Source organism: Urocitellus parryii, chromosome 8 (assembly GCF_045843805.1).
Source record: "Urocitellus parryii isolate mUroPar1 chromosome 8, mUroPar1.hap1, whole genome shotgun sequence".
Classification (NCBI taxonomy): Eukaryota; Metazoa; Chordata; class Mammalia; order Rodentia; family Sciuridae; genus Urocitellus; species Urocitellus parryii.
Genome location: NC_135538.1, coordinates 48,853,561 through 48,874,181, shown reverse-complemented (window position 1 = coordinate 48,874,181; position 20,621 = coordinate 48,853,561). Strand labels below are relative to the sequence as shown.

Below are 20,621 nucleotides of genomic sequence, written 5' to 3'. Positions count from 1 at the left end.
TTATAGGCATGCACAACTGCACTAGGCCATAACTATAGTTTTTACAAAAGTTCACCTAATACAGGAGCACTGAACAATTTTATGAGTGTTTTTATGAGTCCCATTTTAATATATACAAAATAAACTTTGAAATCTGTTATTAAATATTGGCATGATCTAAAAGTCTGCAACTTTTTCTGGAGGATGCAATGGCTCTAGAAGGCCTACCACTGTGGAAATGATGTGATGGTGCAGGGACACCCTGAGCCAAATCATGTGCAATTAGATATTTACATAGTGAGAATTTGATTTGAATTTGATGTCTGATCTTCTATGAAGTGCTAAGATTCCTGTTTCTTAAAGGAAAGGATGTTTTTAAAGTCAGCTACCAAGCATCACTTTCTGCTACTTATTAGCAGTGCAATCTAGGCCCCAGGTACTATCCCATCATTAAATGATACTTTTACCTTCTGTGTTATAAAGTGAAACAGTGAGTCCAAAAAATGGTTTAGAAGCTGTGAAGTTGCTGGAAGACATGGTTTTCACTAATATATGGACATTTGATCATCCATAAATTCCAAAGGAATTTGGTACTCCCACTCCTTCCCTTTCCATATGGGTGGAAGTCAGATTTGCTATCATTTAATGAGAACTTTCTTTATAGGGAAGTCCTGAGGATAATTCTTAAAATAGTTCTGAAAGGTCCCATCTGATTCAAATGTATGATATGTCAAAATCATTGTACTGTCATGTGTAACTAATTAAAACAAATTTAAAAAAAATAGTTCTAAAAGGAATACTCCTATTATACCCATTTCTGAGATGAGAAAAAAGATGAGGTACCTAGTCCCAAGTTACAAGAAAAAAAAATAGCAGAACCTAGACTCAAAACTAAGTTTATTTGACTCCAAAACCTTACCTTACCTTACCTTTCTTTTCCTTTTCTTTTTTCAGTACTGGGGATTGAACATGAGGGACATGTACTGTACCTCTGAGCTGTACCACAGTCCTTCTGTTCATTTTACTTTGAGCTTCCCTCAACTTGCAATCCTCCTGCCACAGCCTCCTGAGTCACAGGATTACAGGTGTTCACCACCACACCCACTTGATTCCAATACTCTTGTTAACTGTTATTACATTCAGAGCCCTGCCTCCTGATATATTCATGTTTTGAATCTTTTAATATTGATGAGAATAATAATTATAGGGATTACCATTGTTATGTTATCTTTTTTCAACAATTTGATTCAAAATTTGAGGAAAAACAAACCTGCAAAAAATAAAATTTGCGTATATACATCAAAATATTGGCTAAAGAAATTCAGGGTAAACAAATTATTGATAGATGGCTGCTAACAAGATTTTTAATTATCACTTAGGAAAAATGAGAGCAAATACCTTAAGAAAGCTCATTACCTCTTCTATAAGAATAGGTTATTTTTAAAATGTCATGCAAATTTTTCAAATTGTTGTTTATCCTTAATATTTCTCAGCTGGCTTTCCAAGCTAAGCCTCAAATAAGATGTTCAAGGGAGGAGATTAAATAGTTTGGGTTTATACAATATTTGAGGAAAAATATAGATTAAGAAAAGATAGTTATAAGGAAAGCAAAACGTAGGGATATAGCACTTGCTTAATCGTGTAAAAGTCTAAAAGTTAATTATAATTGATATTAATTAAGAAATATAATTCCACCAGAGAGAAACTGCCTCACCAGAAGAAAAAGACAACTATTCACATGAAATCAAGGATTCTACCACAGGTTTTCCAGGGCCTTTGATAATCCCTAGTCAATTTTTCTAAGAATTTCTCTCAGAATTCTACCCAAGGGAAAAGTCAAAAAATTCACTGCAAATCCTTACTTTACAAATAAATGAGTACTTTATAAGAGCCCTGTTGTTATTTACTTTTATATCACTGTGACTTTAAAATCTATTCAGAGGTTTACATCCACCCCCATCCCCTTATTCCAAGATGGTAAGCTGGAAAAGAAAAGCAGCATTTATTTGAGGACCTACTAAATTCTGCCTGGGCTACCCTGAGTCTTATCTCATTTCATCTTATCATCTTGTCTTCTGCCTATTTTCATTCAAATCTCAACCAGGAACTTCTTTCAAGCATGGCTAGCAAAACAAAAACAGCAGCTTACCTTTAGAAATCTTTCTTCTATGAAATCTTAACTCATTTAAGATAAGAACTTCTGGGCTTGGGTGGAGCTCAGTGGCTTGCCTACCATGCAGAGGCCCTGAGGTCAACCCATAGTGCCATAAACAAAAGAACACAAGAAATTTTACCCACACTTCACAAAGGGGGAAACTTTGGCTTAGAAAAACTAAGTCACAACATAGCTATCAAATGTTTCAAACTGAAACTGAACCAATGACTTCAAATGACTATTATACAGCAGCTGCTTTGCTCCAAAGTAGTAAATCTTCTGAAGAAGAATTAATTTTAGAAACAGCAGAAGCACAGTGAATAAAATTACACATATATTTTTTTTCTTTTTTTGCAGTGATGAAGATTGAACCCAGGGCCCAGAATGCTAGGCAAGAACTGTACCTCTGAACTACACCCCCCAGTCATTATATTTTGAGACAACGTCTTACTAAACAGCTCTGGCTGGCCTCAAACTTGTGATCTTCCTGCCTCAGCCTCCTGAGTAGCTAGGATTGAAGACATGTGCCACTGAAACCAACTAAAATTATATTTTGAAAGCAAATTGAACACTGAAATGTTTAATGTACCTGGAAGTTTTTAGTATTATTAAAGAAAGAGATCCAAGTAGGTAATACGATAATAAAAACCATCATAATAAAATATAATTATAGAGTATTGAGACAGATTTCTTTTTCTTTTTTCTTTTCTTTCTTTTTCTTTTTCTTTTTTTTTTTAACAAGAGAAAAACTATATTTAATTACATGAATAAGCTTGGGAGTCCCACAAAAATATGAGACTCAGAGACAGTTTCTTATGTGGCTTGTAAGGCCAGTCCCAAAGTGCTCTGAAAATTAGCATTAGTCTGATGGGTATTCTGATAAAGTGATAATTTCAAAAGATAGTTGTTTGCTTTCATGAATTCTGTTGCAATGACAATGGAAATCAATAATCCCAACTTTACATTCTTAGTCCATTCATAATAGATATTCCCTGTAAGGATTACACACACAAATATATTCATGAAATGATAAAAACTGCATATATTTTTTTCTTTTTTTTTTGGTACTGGGGATTGACCCAGAGGAGCTTAAGTACTGGGCCACATCACCAGCCTGTTTTTGTTTTGTCTTGTTTTGTTTTGTTTTTGAGACAAGCTATTGCTAAATTGCTGAGGCTGGCCTTGAATTTGCAGTCCTCCTGCCTTCACCTCCCCAGCGCCTGGGATTACAGGCATATGCCCTGATAAACGGCATCTTAATATGTTTCATTAAAGACTTATTAATGACATGTCCTTAAAAAAAATTAAATTAAAATGGCACAAACAATAGACATCTACATAAATGTTGTCAAATAATTTTTTACTGTCTCTTCTGCCAATTTGAATGAGGTTTTTTTTAAGCTATATTAATGAAAAAAAAAAAAAAGATAAAGTGAAAGTGCTATTACTTCCAAAAAGCAAGGACAATGTCTAAACTACAACAACTCTTTGTTGTGCTTATTATTAAATGTTCTCAAAACAATTGCAAAAATATGGACTTTGTAAATGAAAAGTTTCAGTTTTTGTTTTTGTTTTCACCATCTGGTGAAAAGAATACAAATTTAGATGCAGAGAAAAATAATACCTATTTTATTCAATTAATGGCCACTATATAGTTTGAGTTCATTCAAAGTACTCAGGGTATTTAAAACCACAGGGGAAAATAAAAACAAAAGCACAGGAGACCAGCTAAGGAAACTAAGTGTTGGGGTGGAAAATGCAATGCTAAGAACATGAAAAAATAGTGTGATGAAGTCAACATAATCAGGAGGGAAGCTCTGCTTACCAGTTGTCCCTGTGTCTTTTCTCCCCTCTTAGGGGACATTTTGATGCAAAATGATGCTGATGCAACTGTTGCTGTGATTGAGTCAGAGAAACATGCAGGACTATGAAAGGGCAGGGAGAAGTTCAAAGTCAGGGCTCTCTCTTCAGCCAAAAAGGAGATGGTCCACAACCCCCTTGAAATCTGCTTTTTTTTTTTTTTTTTTCAGAAAAGAAAAGAGAGATGCTGATGAGGAGCTGGCTTCCTAAATGGTTTTAAATGAGGAAATATCTTGAAAAGTTCTTAAGTCTTCTCCATTCACTCAGTGACCCACACTTGTTACCTGCCTAGAGATTACAGGGACACATCATAAAGAGCCTTGGAAGTTAGGCATGGCAGGTTTGATGCTAGGGAGCTGAAAGTCCATTTTTCACCTGGGGAATATTTGTGTTCTGGAGAGAGGAGGGAGGTTTTTTTTAATCCCTGGGAAGAAAGATAATATGAAAGATGTTTGAAGGAGGGAGGGGGGAACAACTGGACAGGATGATCCATGAGGTCCTCTGAATTGTAACAAATCATAAAATAAAAACTACAGTTCTCTTTTTGCTACTCAATTATTTTTATACCTGATCAAGTCTAATCTGTGGGCTTTTTGGTGGAGAGTAATGGGTATACATACCCATTAGGGTATATATTTTGACCTTGTTGAGCGGAGCTCTCTCTCTGATTCCTGGGGCCATGTTCCCAGCTACTGAGCAAATGAAATTCTGTGTCCTTCCCAGTCATCCCAGCACAAGGCCTAACACAGTGCTGAGGGCCGTGAAAAGTCCACCAAACAGGAGGGAGCCTTGCTGAGGGTCAGGCTTAGCAGTAGCTTATGAAAAACTCATTATTCACTTCACAAATAACTCCCAAAGGTTAATATATCCTTTTTAAAAATTGTGTTATCTTTTGGAATAAAAGAAAATGTTTTATATAATTCTTTTTTTTTTTTTTTAGAGAGAGTGAAAGAGGAGGGGGAGAGAGAGAATTTTTTAATATTTATTTTTTAATTCTCGGCGGACACAACATCTTTGTTGGTATGTGGTGCTGGGGATCGAACCTGGGCCGCACGCATGCCAGGTGAGCGCGCTACCGCTTGAGCCACATCCCCAGCCACTGTTTTATATAATTCTATACTTTAATTTCTAGAGCCACAGAATAGTTCAAATACCTCAATTTAGTCAGACATTTAATTTCCTTTTTAATATCAGAAAGTATTTTTATCTTAAAATAACAATGAAAAATTACCCTTTGCATGGTTCCTATGCCATCGTGCTGGGCTCAGCCTTTCTCCCTGTGAATTTTCTTCTCTCACCTATGGCTGGCCAGTCAAGAACATAATAATTAGACAATGGGAAAAGAGCTGAGGCAACTCTATAAGACCAGGAACCTAATCCCTTTAGTGAAAACTTTGATTGCTTTTCTTTATTCTCCCACCTGTTATCTCTGAGAACAAAGTTAGGAGGGGAATTACACCTGTCTCTCCTCTCCATCCAGTTATCCCAAAAGCTTATATGAGAAATCTGAAGCCTGTCCCTGAGGAAAGCATTACCAATTTTGAGAAATGCTACTGCAGAAAAGGTTTGATTCAGAATTTTTGCAAAAATTTTTTTTACATATTTTCCTGGGTTTTTTTTTGTTTGTTTGTTTACCTTTCTCTAATCCACAGTGTATCCTACTCCTTGATCATCTTTTCAAATATAAAATATGTTGCTAATTTCAATTGGTATGCCTGAAGAGTAGTGACTAATCTATACTTGAGTTTGCAGTGGTTTTGCAATGATTGCCTATATACCTGGAAGAGATCCAATGTTCCAGAAGCTTCACTTTTATTATAGATGTATTAGACTTTGATTATTCAGATCAGATAAGCAATGACTGTGATGTTTTCTAATTATAAAGGCGTCTGCCTAGGTGAGGGCTACTGGATAGCTAAAGTACACTAAAATGGAATCTAAAGTTAAAGTGAGTTAAGTTTTGATACTGTTATGATTTAGATATAAGGTGTCCCCCAAAATCTCTTGTATGAAACAATGCAAGGTTTAGAGGTGAAGTGATTTGATTATGAGAGCCTAAACCTAATCAGTGCATTCATCTACTGAGAGGGATTAACTGGATGGTAACTCTAGGCAGGTAGGATGTGGCTGGAGGAGATGGATCTCTGGGGGCTTGCCACTAGGATATATATTTTTTGTCCTCTGTTTCCTGGTGCCTTGTTCCCAGCTGCTTTCCTCCACCATACCCTTCCGTCATGATGTTTGGCCTCCCCTCCAGCCCAGAGCAGCGGAGTCAGCCATCTATATAGACTGAGAGAGTTCTGAAACCATGAGCCCCCAAATAAACTTTTCCTCCTCTAAAAGTGTTCTTGTCAGGTCTTTTGGTCACAATAGCAAAAAAAAAAAAGCTGACTAAAACCAATTATAAAAATTAATAAAACTCCTACATATATAAGGTTCTTTGCTTATTACAATCATTTGAGCTCTCATTTGGTTCCTAATAAGGAAGTATAAAAGCCAGATAGCCCTCAGTGGACAATGACTAACACCCTGTTGAATTTTACTTTTCTAATGTGTTTGAATATCAATTTCTGAATCTGTAAGATGGGAATGATGAGTAGGAAATCAGTAGCCATCCTCTTCTTCCCCCATTAACAAAAAGGAGTTGGAGCTCTTTCAAAAGCCAATTTCTCATAGCATGTTCTCTATGTCCCCACTTCCCCTGCCTTCTCAGGGACTTCAATCCATTCTCTATTCTTTTTCTCTCTTACATCTGTGTTTTTCTATCTCCTGTATTAATTTCCAAATCAGTCATGCTTGTTCTAACATCTTCCATCTGAGACAATAACACCACCAACAAAAACATGAGATAGCACTAGCCCTCTTTAGCTACTGCTCTCTCTAAACCCTTTACTCTATCAGTCTTCATAAAGAGGAGACTATCCTCATTTACTCCTCAGCAAATTAAATCATAAAGACACTTCCACTCTTGACATACTATTAAAACTTCTCTGTAGCCTGCAACCAGTAATTTCTGTACTGCAACATCTTGTAGAAACTTTTCAGTCTTTATTTGACCACTTGAGATAGCATTTGACAAAACTAACCAGTCCTCCTTGAAGTATTGTCTTCACTGATTTTCCTTTTGTTGCACTCTTCTGGTTTTCTGACTACTGCTTAAGAGTTGAGTGCTGCACGCCTGTAATCCCAACAGCTGGCTGAGACATGAGGATCATGAGTTCAAAGCCAGCCTCAGCAAAAACGAGGCACTAAGCAACTCAGTGAGACCCTGTCTCTAAATAAAATACAAAACAGGGCTGGGGATATGGCTCAATGGTTGAGAACCCCTGAGTTCAATACCTGGTACCACCCCCAACCCCTGCCCCCCAAATAGAAATTACTGGAGCAATTCTAGACCCTACACTTACATGTTCCTACAGCCTGACTTCTGAAAATAATTATATATGGAATGATTGCAAATCTATATTTATACTTTAAACCATTTTTTAATTCCAGATTCTCATATTATCTGTGCACTTGAATATTCTACTAGTATCTTTTCCAGACACATCAAAACACATCCAAACTGATCTCTTGTGCTCTATGCCCATATTAAACTCTTCTTTCCTTAGAGGCTTTGCTAAGGCCTAGCATCCTCCAGGTTTCTACTTAAATGCCACTCTTCAATTTGAAAAGACCTTCTTTAACCCTCCTAATTAAATTAATTACACTACTGTATAGCACACCATGTTTTTTTTTCTTTCAGAGCACATATAACCTATAAACATATTTCTATTTATGATCTTGTTAATTCTGTTGCCTTCCTGTCTTGCTAGGTTAGAAGCATTTGAGTAGTCTACGCTCTTTATTAATTCCCTCATCTTTTAAAAATCTGTTCAAAGTATTTTCTTCTCTGGGAGGTGTTTTCTGACTGACAGAGATTTTCCCCTCACATCACTTATAGCCTTCTAACATTTCACATAATTTACTTATATTTATTACTTGTTTTTCTCTTCATCTTAGAATGTATGCTCCATAAAGATTTCTTGTCTGTTTTGTTCATTGATAAATCCCACTTGCCTATCATATGATAAGAGTCCAATAAATATTTGTTGAACATGAGGGGTGGTGTCTGTTTTGCTTCCCACTACTCTAAGCTTAATCAATGTCTGTAGAATTGAAGGTCAGGTGATATAAAATCTACAATAAAATGAAGGATGGAGTAATAGGAATTGTAATGCATTCTGCTGCCATATATAAATAAAAAAACTTAATTAAAAAATAAAAATTAAAAAAAAAGATGAAGGATGGATCCCAGGTATTGTGAATGCATGAATGCTGCATGAATGTTTGCAGATGAAAAAGGCATAATTAATTTAGAATCTAGAAAGAATTCCTATGAGGTTTTTTTTCCCCCCAGGACCACCTTTTTCTTCACATTTTAAGAAGTTTTAAGAAATAATAATTCATGATGTAAGCTGAAGAGGAAAAACACGTTCCTATCAGTTCCTGGTATAAATTGATGACTAAACCCTCTTCCTGCCACTTATCAGGAGACTAATAAATAGTTTAGGAATGAATGCCTGACCTGTGGAGTAAATCTGTGCTATCAAGGGAAAGACAGTGCAGTGGTGGAAGGAGCCAGGACCTGGAATCATCCAAATGAGGGTGAGCTGTGTTCCCCGCTCTACCATCAGTGAAATCTGGCAACTTTCCTGGGCCTATTTCTTGACCTGGTAAATGAGAAAAAGAAGCCAGAGGATAAAGTTCATCTCAACTAGATGATCTATGTCTAGTTGAGTAAGCTCCCTGAGACTAGGGACTGCCTCTGTCTTGTTCACTGGTATGAAAAGCTCTAGATCCGAGTGTTCAGCACACAGTAGGCCTTCAGGATTTTATGAATTCTTTTCAAGTGGTAGCATTTTACAGAAAAATAAATTGTTTTACCAGAAAAAAAAACATATAGATTATTGGCATTTTAGATATCTTCTAGTTAAGGGTAAAGAGAGAGTAAGACTAAAGAATAAATGCTTGTTTCTTCCTAGTGAGTTGGTTACAGATGCCAATTTTATACTCTGATTTCTTGGGTTCTTTAATCATATTTATACAAACGCCTTTGGCGATTTACTTAAAACCTTTAACTCTGAAAGTGATGACGCCAAACTCCTGAGATTCTTGTACTGTAATACAACTCCCTACCGGTTCAGGTCTCCTTGGCGTTCCTACCCTGCCAGCATGTAGTTCAGAAGAAGAGCGACCTCTTCCCATTTCTCAGCCCTCCTTCCCTCTCCCAGCCTCCGCCTCCGCCTCCGCCTCCTTCCTCATCAGCGGAAGATCCTGGCCTGGCTCTGAGAAAGGTTGGGAGAAGGAGACCCGGCGCTTAGCGCTCTTCCGCAGCACCCCCACACCACTTCTCCAGGCCAGTTGCTGGCACCCATTGGCTTTCCAACTACGCTGCAAATGCACTTTCATATCGAAAGCAAATCATCTTTCCTACAGTAAACAAGGGACCGCTGGTGAATCTGTGTGTTTACGCTTGCTTTCATGTCCCCCACCCCCGGCTGCTGAGGGAATTGATTGGTTCGCTGGCACCCTTGACACTCGGGGAGGCCAAGCCCCCCCACTCGCCCCTCCCGGACCCCGCCCCCTCGCGCGGCCATCTGCTTGGCAGTCTGTCCCCCAGTCTCTCACCCGGCCCCTTTTACCCCTTCATCACTCTGCCACCTCCTCTTCTCCCCACCGCCCCCTTGCCCGGCGCCGGCTCCGCCTCTTCCCCCTCCCCCCGCCCCAGGCTCAAAATCTTCCCCGGCCGTTGCCCGGGAGACGAGCCGATACCAGGCAAATAGGCATTCGAGAAAGAAAAGGGGGGAAAGCTACTCCGCATCCTGGTAACAAAGGAGCAATAAAAGCAGCCCCCAAATGGGGACTGAGGACGCGTCTGGGAGAAAATCCGAAAGCGAGCAAGCAATCACCCCAAATTAAAACGGAGAGGGGGGTGTGGAGAGGCAGGGACACGTTTCGCGTAGTTGGGTGGGGGGGCGGGAGGCATGAGCAACCTAAAATGAGCATTTGGAAATCTCCTGGATGGTGGTGTTGGATCAGCCCAGTTGGCTTTTCAAGTTGGAACTCTGCTAATACACGGGATTCGCGTCCATCCTGGCGGCTGGGGACGTGGGCCAAGCCAGCAGGCTCCCTTAAGGGTGACGATAACACGTTTGTTGGCAAGATGCATTTCTAAGGAAACGTCTCTACATCTGTTCTTTGGAATACGACTTCGTGATTGAATAATACACCTGAAGGAACTGGACAGTGAGAAAATGAAGCTTCACCTAACGATGTTCAGCTTGGTTATTTTTTTAAAGCAACACTCGAACAAAGACTTATTGGCTTGAACCAACTGTCCTTTTCACTCAGAGTGTGACCTATTTCCCTACAATGAGCAGAAAATAAAGCTGTTTGAGAATTCAGAGCCAGCATCCAGAGAAATGAACCATTCCCTCGACTGCTTCTCACTTCCATAAGGGAAAGATGATTCACATTACAGGATCACTAAATGTAAACGAGAATAGATGGTTTGGCTTTTTCCCGAGTAAAAATGTGGGTGGTAGAGGAATACGTATTAGGCTGTATCCTGGAGCCCCACCTCCATCGCCCAGATACGTTAAATCAATGTCTTGTCTTTTACACACTAATAGCCTCTGGTACTTTGGTGGCACTGGGTGAGTGTAGAGGCCAAGGGAGGTATCCTGTTCGTACCAATATGAAGCTTTTCCCTTCGCTCAAGTTAGACCTGAAGCGTCCAAAGGTTTTTCTTAGGGTCTCTCAACATACAGGCAATTTCTTCTTAGAATTGTAATCCGGTTGTTTAGAATTTCATAGCTGCTGCCTGCCTCCATTCCTTTCAGGAGCACACTCGCTATCGTGTACACACACACACACACACACACACACACACACACGTTCCAAAAGGAGAGTCCCTCTGATGTTGGCAGTAGGCTGAAAACGACCCATATTGACACGAGTAACAGCATCCCAACTGTAAATATAGATTCGTCTACTAGAGTCTGTGTCTCATCACAGAGGAAAATTAATTGTATCATTTCATACAATGATCATAATGCAAGCATTTTAGATCTTCTGTAAATGTCCCTTAATTTATATGGTGAGAAACAATCACTAATTGGGAATAGGCAAAGAGACGAATTTGATGAGCTCCGAAGGCCAATCTCAAAATATTTTATTTCATGCCAACGTGGGAGAGGGAAGGGAGTGTGTGGCTTCGGCTCTTTGCTGCTTTTGCATTTTCCACATCTGGCCTACAGACCTAATTCCAACTCGCGATCTCGTTTGGTGAAATTCGATCGTCGTGGTTTAAATACCTTTCAACGTGGGACGATTTAACAATTGCTGCTGTTAAAAAAACAAACCCTGAGCGCTATCTGTGAAACCCATATGGAACGCGGAGAAGGAAAACATGCTGCAAACACACAAACGCTACCCATTGTCTTTAACACTCGCACACACATACATATACATAAACACTCGGGAAAGATGGGGGAGGGGAGCAAGTGGAGAGAGACAGACACGGATATAGACCGACAAGAGTCGGTGCGAGTCAAGTTAACGCTTTCTCCGCCTCCATCCACAAGTACCCCCCTCCCGCGTTAATTAATTCCAAACAAAGCAAGCCAATCAAGGGATGCATTATTATTTTCAAGCAGAGGGAGGCAAGAGGCATGTATTTTTTAATTGATTTATTTATTTGGAGGACATTAATTCTCTGTCTGAAGCTGATTTTCAAACCGTTTGCAAAGCGCGGCTCCATTGTTCGCCGGGCGCGCAGGCCCCGCCCCCTGCTTTGTGTGCGGCGCGCGGATTGGCCGGCGCGCGCGGGGGCCGCGTCAGCGCCCGCGAGCCCATTCATCTGTGCACTTGGGCGTTGGACCCCGCATCTTATTAGCAACCAGGGAGATTTCTCCATTTTCCTCTTGTCTACAGTGCGGCTACAAATCTGGGATTTTTTTTTTATTACTTCTTTAAAAAAAAAGAACTACACTTGGGCTCCTTTTTTTGTGTGCTCGACTTTTCCACCTTTTTCCCTCCCTCCTGCGCTGCTGCTTTTTGATCTCTTCGACTAAATTTTTTTTATCGGAGTGTATTTAATCGGTTCTGTTCTGTCCTCACCACCCCCACCCCCTCCCTCCGGTGTGTGTGCCGCCGCTGCCGTTGCCGCTGCTGCTGCCGCTGTTGCTGCTCGCCCCGTCGTTACACCAACCCAAGGCTCTTTGTTTCCCCTCTTGGATCTGTTGAGTTTCTTTGTTGAAGAAGCCAGCATGGGTGCCCAGTTCTCCAAGACCGCAGCGAAGGGAGAAGCCGCCGCGGAGAGGCCCGGGGAGGCGGCTGTGGCCTCCTCGCCTTCCAAAGCGAATGGGCAGGTAAATTCTACCTGTAGTTCTGGTCATTTCTTTGGTGTCTTTCTCTAGTCTCGAGAGAAGCTTCCTTTCCTTCTGTTCGCGCCCGGGGCGCGTTCGGTGAAGAAGAGCGTGGCCGGATTCTAGTCTGAAAGTTGAATAGAAAAGGATAGCCTAAATAGTCAATTTTTCATGGAGGGCTACCTCCATCCCCCATCCCAAAGAAGTGGTTCCGGAGAATCCTGGCGCATTCTTGAGTAGACGGGAGAAAAAGAGTGATAAATCGTCTAAAATGGCGTGGTTTGGAGGATGGCAGAACGTGACTAGCTAGATGTCCCCCCCCTTAAGCCAGGGTGCATTTGTATTTGGGGGCACAATGGTTTTGGGGTAGCCTTCGTGTTTGTTGTTGAGACTGGGTCGCCTTCGAGATATCTGAACTGGTGGTGGTGGTGGTGGTGGTGGTGGTGGTGGTGGTGGTGTGTGTGTGTGAGTGAGAGAGAGAGAGAGAGAGAGAGAGAGAAGGGGGGAAACGTAAATGGGGATGGCGTTGGGAAAAGGCAAAAAGGCAAGGGCTGTCTTATTGTATGTCGAGGCGGTGTGCCCTGTGTTCTAGGAAAGGTGGCTGGCTGAACTGGACATAAGGCTTTCGGTATATTTCGGTGGGGCTTTCCCACTGTCTGAATCTTATTTGTAGCTGTCTGTGGAATTACACACCCATTTGACTTCTAAAGGCAATCCCTGGGGTGGGAACCTTCGGTGGATCTTTTGAGAAGCTCTCCAGATGGTTTTTGCGTTTCGGTTAGGGTTGTTCGTGTGCGTGGCGCTTCGGCCACCCGCGAGGGGCCGCCCCAGCGCTGCCCGAACCCAAGCAGCTAGCCACGGTTGGGTGGGCGCGAGAGGTCGGCCATGGGTGGCTGCTTCACAAACACTGGGCACCCACCACGCCTCTTTTCCTAGAGCGGAGACCGTGTTGCTTCGCCTGGGCTAATCTACTGGGGTAAGACAGACTCTGCCAGTTGCTTCAAAACCCGTTAAAAATGCAAAATGAACTGCCCGGCTTTGCCGAATCAGGGGCGAAGGTGGTTGTGGAAGCACAAGCAAGACCTCAGAAATAATGGGTTTTCCCCATCCTTGTAGGTTTGAACCCGACCCAGGGGCTGGGAAGCCACCTGAGCTTTGTTTGCGGACTCTTCGGGTAGCACGATCCCAGCTCGGGGGCGCCTTGGCCTGCGGGCAGGGCCCGGCTGGGCAGGGCGGGGTGGCCAGGCGGCCCCGCCCCTCTTCGCTTGCCTGCGCCCAGCTCTGCGAGATGGAAGCGCAGCGCCCTCTACCGGTCTCAAGGCCAAGGGCGCATGCAGTGCCTTAAGTGCGCAGAGCGGGCGCTCCTGGCTGGAGTGCTGTGATCCCCCGGGGTATTCTCAGTGTTTTGACGAGGCCTTTAGGGTTTAGGGAGAAAAGCGGATGTGTGACCTAGGCACAGACCACCAGCTAGGGCTGTGTGCCTTCTTTCAAAGGGCATTTGCTGTATCCAGTATTACTGGCTCCTTTTCCAAAGCCCGTGAGGCAAGGGCTGGAAGAGTTATCCATTGCCTTCCACATTTCGGGTTCGGTCCTTAGGACATCTACTGGATGTGGAGGCTCTTGCTGTGCTTTTTGGGCTTCCCAAACGTCGCTGCCCCATTTGTTCATCCAGGGGGCTCTTGGCTCGGCCCCAACCCTTCCTCCCCATAACTGCGGGACCGAGGGATTCTGGACCCTGAGCTGCCTTAGGGAATCTGGTCTCTCCGGCCCCTGGGGTGGGGAAGGAACAGCGGTTTGCCCGGGCCGCATCTGTGACGCTCCCACTTTCTCTGCCCCGCAGGAGAATGGCCACGTGAAAGTAAACGGGGACGCTTCGCCCGCGGCCGCCGAGCCGGGCGCCAAGGAGGAGCTGCAGGCCAATGGCAGCGCTCCCGCCGCCGACAAGGAGGAGCCCGCGGCCGCCGGGAGCGGGGCTGCGTCCCCTGTCTCGGCCGAGAAAGATGAGCCCGCCGCCGCCGCCGCCGCCTCCGAGCCTGGGGCCGGCCCTGTGGAGAAGGAGGCCTCCGCCGAAGGCGAGGTCGCGGAGCCTGGCTCGCCCACGGCCGCCGAGGGGGAGGCTGCCTCGGCCGCCTCCTCGACGTCTTCGCCCAAGGCCGAGGACGGGGCCACACCCTCGCCCAGCAACGAGACCCCGAAAAAAAAAAAGAAGCGCTTTTCCTTCAAGAAGTCTTTCAAGCTGAGTGGCTTCTCCTTCAAGAAGAACAAGAAGGAGGCGGGAGAGGGCGGTGAGGCCGAGGGCGCTGCCAGTGCCACCGCGGAGGGCGGCAAGGACGAGGCCGCCGGGGGCGCCGCTGCCGCCGCTGAGGCGGGGGCGGCCCCCGGGGAGCAGGCGGAGGCGCCGAGCGAGGAGGCCGCCGCGGGCGAGGAGGGGGCGGCAGGTGGCGACCCGCAGGAGGCCAAGCCCGAGGAGGCCGCCGTCGCGCCAGAGAAGCCAGCCGCCTGCGAGGAGCCCAAGGCCACCGAGGAGCCCAAGGCCGCAGAGAAGGTGGAGGAGGCCGGGGCCAGCGCCGCCGCCTGTGAGGCGCCCTCCGCCGCGGGGTCTGGCGTGCCCCCTGAGCAGGAGGTGGCCTCCGTCGAGGAGCCCGCGGCCGCCTGCGCCTCGTCTGCCTGCGCAGCCCCATCACAGGAGGCGCAGCCCGAGTGCAGTCCAGAAGCGCCCCCAACAGAGGCGGCAGAGTAAAAAGGCCAGAGGTTATGAGATAATCGAAGAACTTTTCTCCCCCGTTTGTTTGTTGGAGTGGTGCCAGGTACTGGTTTTGGAGAACTTGTCTACAACCAGGGATTGATTTTAAAGATGTTTTTTCTTTCTTTTCTTTCTTTTTTCTTTTCGTCTTCTTTTTTTTTTTTTTTTTTTTTACTTTTTTTAAGCAGTAAATTTTTTTTCCCCTTTCCCCACAGATCCCATCTCAAATCATTCTGTTACCACCATTCCAACTGGTCGAGGAGAGCTTAAAACACCTTCCTCTGCCTTGTTTCTTTTTTCTTTTTTTATTTTTTATTTTGCATCAGTATTAATGTTTTTTGCATACTTTGCATCTTTATTCAAAAATGTAAACTTTCTTTGTCAATCTATGGACATGCCCATATATGAAGGAGATGGGTGGGTCAAAAAGGGATATCAAATGAAGTGATTAGGGGCCACAATAGAGAAAATGAAGTGGTGCATGACATTGCCAAGATAATGTGCCACTAGAAATGATGGTGTAAAGGCTTAGTCTTTTTTTTTTTTAAAGAAAAGTTATTACGATGTATTTTGTGAGGCAGGTTTACAACACTACAAGTCTTGAGTAAGAAGGAAAGAAAAAAAAAAAACACCAATACCCAGATTTTAAAAAAAGATCATAGTCTTAGGAGTTCATTTAAACCATAGGAACTTTTCACTTATCTCATGTTAGCTGTACCAGTCAGTGATTAAGTAGAACTACAAGTTGTATAGGCTTTATTGTTTATTGCTGGTTTATGACCTTAATAAAGTGTAATTATGTATTACCAGCAGGGTGTTTTTAACTGTGACTATTGTATAAAAACAAATCTTGATATCCAGAAGCACATGAAGTTTGCAACTTTTCACCCTGCCCATTTTTGTAAAACTGCAGTCATCTTGGACCTTTTAATCACAAATTTTAAACTCAACCAAGCTGTGATAAGTGGAATGGTTACTGTTTATACTGTGGTATGTTTTTGATTACAGCAGACAATGCTTTCTTTTCCAGTTGTCTTTGAGAATAAAGGAAAAAAAAAACTTCAGATGCAATGGTTTTGTGTAGCATCTTGTCTATCATGTTTTGTAAATACTGGAGAAGCTTTGACCAATTTGACTTAGAGATGGAATGTAACTTTGCTTACAAAAATTGCTATTAAACTCCTGCTTAAGGTGTTCTAATTTTCTGTGAGCACACTAAAAGCGAAAAATAAATGTGAATAAAATGTACAAATTTGTTGTGTTTCTTTATGTTCTGATAATACTGAGACTTCTAGGTCTTAGGTTAATTTTTAAAAAGATCTTGCATGCTATCAAGAGTAAATTTGGTTGTGATTTTTAATCTGAAGTTTTTCAAGCTCTGAAATCCATAATCAGCAGTGTCTGATTACATATATAGGAAGATCTTATATAACATTCCATGTTCAATCTGTTACCACTTATCTGCATTTAGTTTTCATTTAAAAATTGAACATAACTTTTTATTGTAGCTATATAGCATGTCAGATTAAGTCACTTAGAACAAAAGTGGTGTGACCCTAAGACTATTAAATGTCTTATGAGAATATTTCATAAAATAATTTTCTTATCATACAGGTCCAGAAACTTAAATTTTATAAAATGAGAATCTATTGAATCTGAACCACAGATGGGTCATGAAAAGTGGCCAAATGTGTTTTAAAAGTTGATGGTGTATTACCTGCCATTGTAATTGCTTAGCAGTTGGCTAATTTCCAAATTATTGCTTAGATTATGTTATACCTTAAGAAAACAGACTTATGTAATGAAGTTATGGTGTCAAATGGACAACCTTGTCAATTTATGGGCCTTTAGCATAGTTGCAACCATTTTTTATTTTAATGAAAGTATATTAGCAGCTTGTTACTCAAAAGAAATGATAAATACTCTATGTATTAATCCTTCCTAGTTTACCTCTCTGCTCTTTAGCACTCCATAACTGGATATTTTTGTTCACTGGATGCTATATCGAATTTTAATATTTATCAAATACCATTGCTTTTAAAATGCATAATTGTTAATGCGCAGCTGTTTTGCTGTTTTTGAGCAACTTGCAATGGTAGGGTTCATGAAAAACCAGTGAACTGCAATTGTAACACCTGAATGCCAAAATCTTACTAGGAAAATAACAAATTAGCTTTTTGATATGCTCTTTTAATTGGAATAATGGGTCAAAAATAATGGTTCATGACTTCTCTGTACTAAACACCCTCCCTACTAATAAAGTCAAGTAACATTTGGAAGGGTGTGTATTTTTAGAATTTCTTGATCTTGGAGGATGTTTGTAAGTTAAAAATCAAATCTGGTAACCAAAGGACTGATTTATGGGTCTTTCCCACCTTAACTAACTTTTTTGCAAATACCTAGTTGGCCAAGTACAGTGCCTGGCATGTAGTAGGGCTCAGTTAAAAAAAAAAAAAAAATAACTCCCAAAGTGAGTTGTGAAAAATACTGTGTAGAAAACTATTATAAATTGCTAGTTTTGTTCTTTTAACCGCTGGGATTTATTAAGATGCATTATTTTGATTTTAATCACTGCCTATACACTTTGGGTGGTATTGAGGGAGTGATGGATTTTCCTCCAAGTTATTAAATGAAATTTGACATATCTTTTCATCCAAAGTTTTGTACATCATGTTGTTTTCTAATGGAAAAATGTTAATAATGGCTTTTTTGTACTACTAAAAATAGCTTTGAGATTAAGGAAAAAATAAATAATTCTTGTACAGTTCAGTATTGTCTATTAAATCTGTATTGGCAGTATGTATAATGGCATTTGCTATGGTTATAAAATACTTCCTCTGGATTATAATAATCATTTGGTCCAATTCCTATTGCTTGTAAAATAAAGTTTTACCAGTTGATATTATCAAGCCTGCTAAAATAGGATTTTTTACAAAGTTTATTTTCAAACATAAGTTTTTAGAGAAAAGTTTAAAACTTTAGGTATTAAAAGGTTTACTATTATTCAGTTGATAGGATTTAGAGGATATGTTTTGATATTGTACTCGAATACAAAATTATTATACATTGAAGATGATCTATTTGCCCACAGGTCAATTTTAACTATAGAACTTGATAACTGACAAATGCTGCAATTCATGTATGTTTTTTCATCATATGAATTAGAAACAAACAATAGAACTTTGCAATTTAGCTTAAGGATTTAAGGGTAAGGTGCTCTTCGAACTCCTAATTTAGATAGATTCTTGAATAGCAAGTGGAAAGGTAGTGTAATTTAATATAGTCCAAGTTTTAACTTTAAAAATCAGTTAAGTAATAGACTATTAGCCTCTGCCTTCCCTTTAATCATTCACTGGGAACACTGAGCATTTTTTTTCCCCTTCCATTTCCCAGTTATATGCAAGTATTTAAAGCAAGGTGTAGCAAACAGAATTTTAAAATGCTTTTCATCATAATTCTCCCAGTCCCTGTTGAGATTATAATTTGAGCACTCCTTTAAATTATGCCCAAGAATGCCATTCTGAAAATGGAAATAAATACTTTAAAAGGCTAGGTGTGAATTTTAATAAATTTGTGTTAAGGTTTTCTTTGTGTTTTTGATGTTTAAAAAAGTATTAAATAGGTTTGTAGTTGACCAAAACTAAAGGGATTGTCTTTTTTTTTCTAGTAATATAGCAATTACAAATGAATTACATATAAGAAACAAACATCAAGGCTACATATTTGTATTTTTTTAAGTTAAATATAGGACAAGGTGAAATTGAGATAATTTTTTGTCTAGAATATATTCAACCAAAGAGGCACTTTGAAATCCCTGTTTCTAAGACACACATGGAAATACATCTTATTGTTTATAATTACGACTTTCATGGAAACGAAATCATAATCATTCCTAGTTTGATCTGCCTAATACATAGAGATAATGATTTTCTAGAAGTCAGACCTTTCCTTCACAGATGAAGATTTGACATCATTTGAAAAAAAAAAACTTTCTATGTAGTAAATATGTTTTTTTCTTTTAATATTTTTTTAGTTGTAGATGGACACAATACCTTTATTTTATTTATTTTTATGTGGTACTGAGGATCAAACTCAGTACCTCACATGTGCTAGGCAAGTGCTCTACCACTGAGTTATAATCCCAGTTCATAGTAAAGATTTCTTTTAAGATTTTCTAAGAATATTTTGAATCTTGGAAGCATCAACTAAGATTTGAGTAGTTTGAATTTATGAGTAAACTTTTCAAGAAAGCTCTCGGGGAAAACTCAATTGGGGTATATAAATTGTGTTTCATCCTAGGGGAAAAAAAAGTACAATACTTTATAAACTTGTAATGGAAATGTGAACAAAACACCTTTTATTCTCATTTGTTGGGATTTGAATTTTAATGTTCAAAAATAAAACGTGTAACACTTTATATAATTGGGGTAATTAAAAGTTTTAACTCCACATCACAAACATAACAACCATCTTCTATCAAAACATGAGCGTTCTATATAATCATCTTGTTTCCTTGGAGCTTTAAATGAAAAATGCAGAACTGAGTGGTATGGTATATCCTTAGAAATACAAGGAGGAAAAAGAAGTAAAATCATTTTTCATAGTTAACTATTTAAATCTGAAGGATTCAGTTTAAAGATAATGTCAAGACAGTTGAATTAGTTTTTGCCTTGAGTCTATATTATGCTTAGTAATGATGTAATAATGTATGGAAAACATATTTAAGTGAGGGGCAAGACCTTTATTTAGCATTACACATTCTTACACTATTTTGCTTTCTCTGTGGTCAGTGACTGACACTTTTTAAATAGGTTATGACACTTTCTTGACTATAAGTCTTTCCCTCCTCTTCCTCACATGTCCTTCCTCCAGCTCAGTGCTCCAAAAAGGAAATCCAACCACCCCAAACTGCCCATGTGGAAACTAAACAAAGATACTGCCTCAGGAATTGTTTGGAAGGATATGTAGAATGTAAAGTTATTGTTCAGAGATTATTTGTTGACTTTTGAAGACAATTTAGCAGGAGCAAAAAAATTTAAGGATGTTAAGAATAAGACTTAATTGCAAGGAGTCTTAAAATTTGACTCCAAAGACAATTTCTTTCCTATTTTACTGGCTTAACTTTGTTTTTGAAACTGGTATTTTTCATTATTTGTTTTCTTAGCAATTCCCAAAGATTATATTGATGATCTTGGAAACTGGCATAGAAGGATGTAGATGATGGACGAAATTGAAAGGTTTAAGGTTTTTAATTCTGCAAGTTTTGAACCACTGACCTGCCAACTAAGAACCATAGATCCTTTGTATTCAAAGGTTCTGCATCTGCAGATTCAACGAATTGTAGATTTAAAATACTCAGAAAAAATTATTTCTGTATGGAATATGTATGGACTTTTTTCCTGCTGTCATTCCCTAAACAATATAGTATAACAACTATTTACATAGGATCTATCCTGTATTAGGCATTATAAGT

General features: G+C 40.5%; 1 protein-coding gene across 1 annotated transcript; it reads left to right on the top strand.

The window, feature by feature from the left end:
* The first annotated feature begins 11,919 nt into the window (after positions 1–11,919).
* On the top strand, positions 11,920–18,003 carry Marcks (myristoylated alanine rich protein kinase C substrate). Its single transcript, XM_026395075.2, has 2 exons — positions 11,920–12,408; positions 14,246–18,003. The coding sequence occupies exons 1-2, from the start codon at positions 12,307–12,309 to the stop codon at positions 15,143–15,145; spliced, it is 1,002 nt and encodes a 333-aa protein (XP_026250860.2). The 5' UTR covers positions 11,920–12,306; the 3' UTR covers positions 15,146–18,003.
* Positions 18,004–20,621: the final 2,618 nt, after the last annotated feature.

Excerpts from the sequence above, each read along its gene's own strand:
- Marcks (XM_026395075.2), top strand. The coding sequence starts at position 12,307 with ATGGGTGCCCAGTTCTCCAAGACCGCAGCGAAGGGAGAAGCCGCCGCG. Across the intron at positions 12,409-14,245 it reads CTTCCAAAGCGAATGGGCAG|GAGAATGGCCACGTGAAAGT; the intron begins GTAAATTCTACC and ends TCTGCCCCGCAG.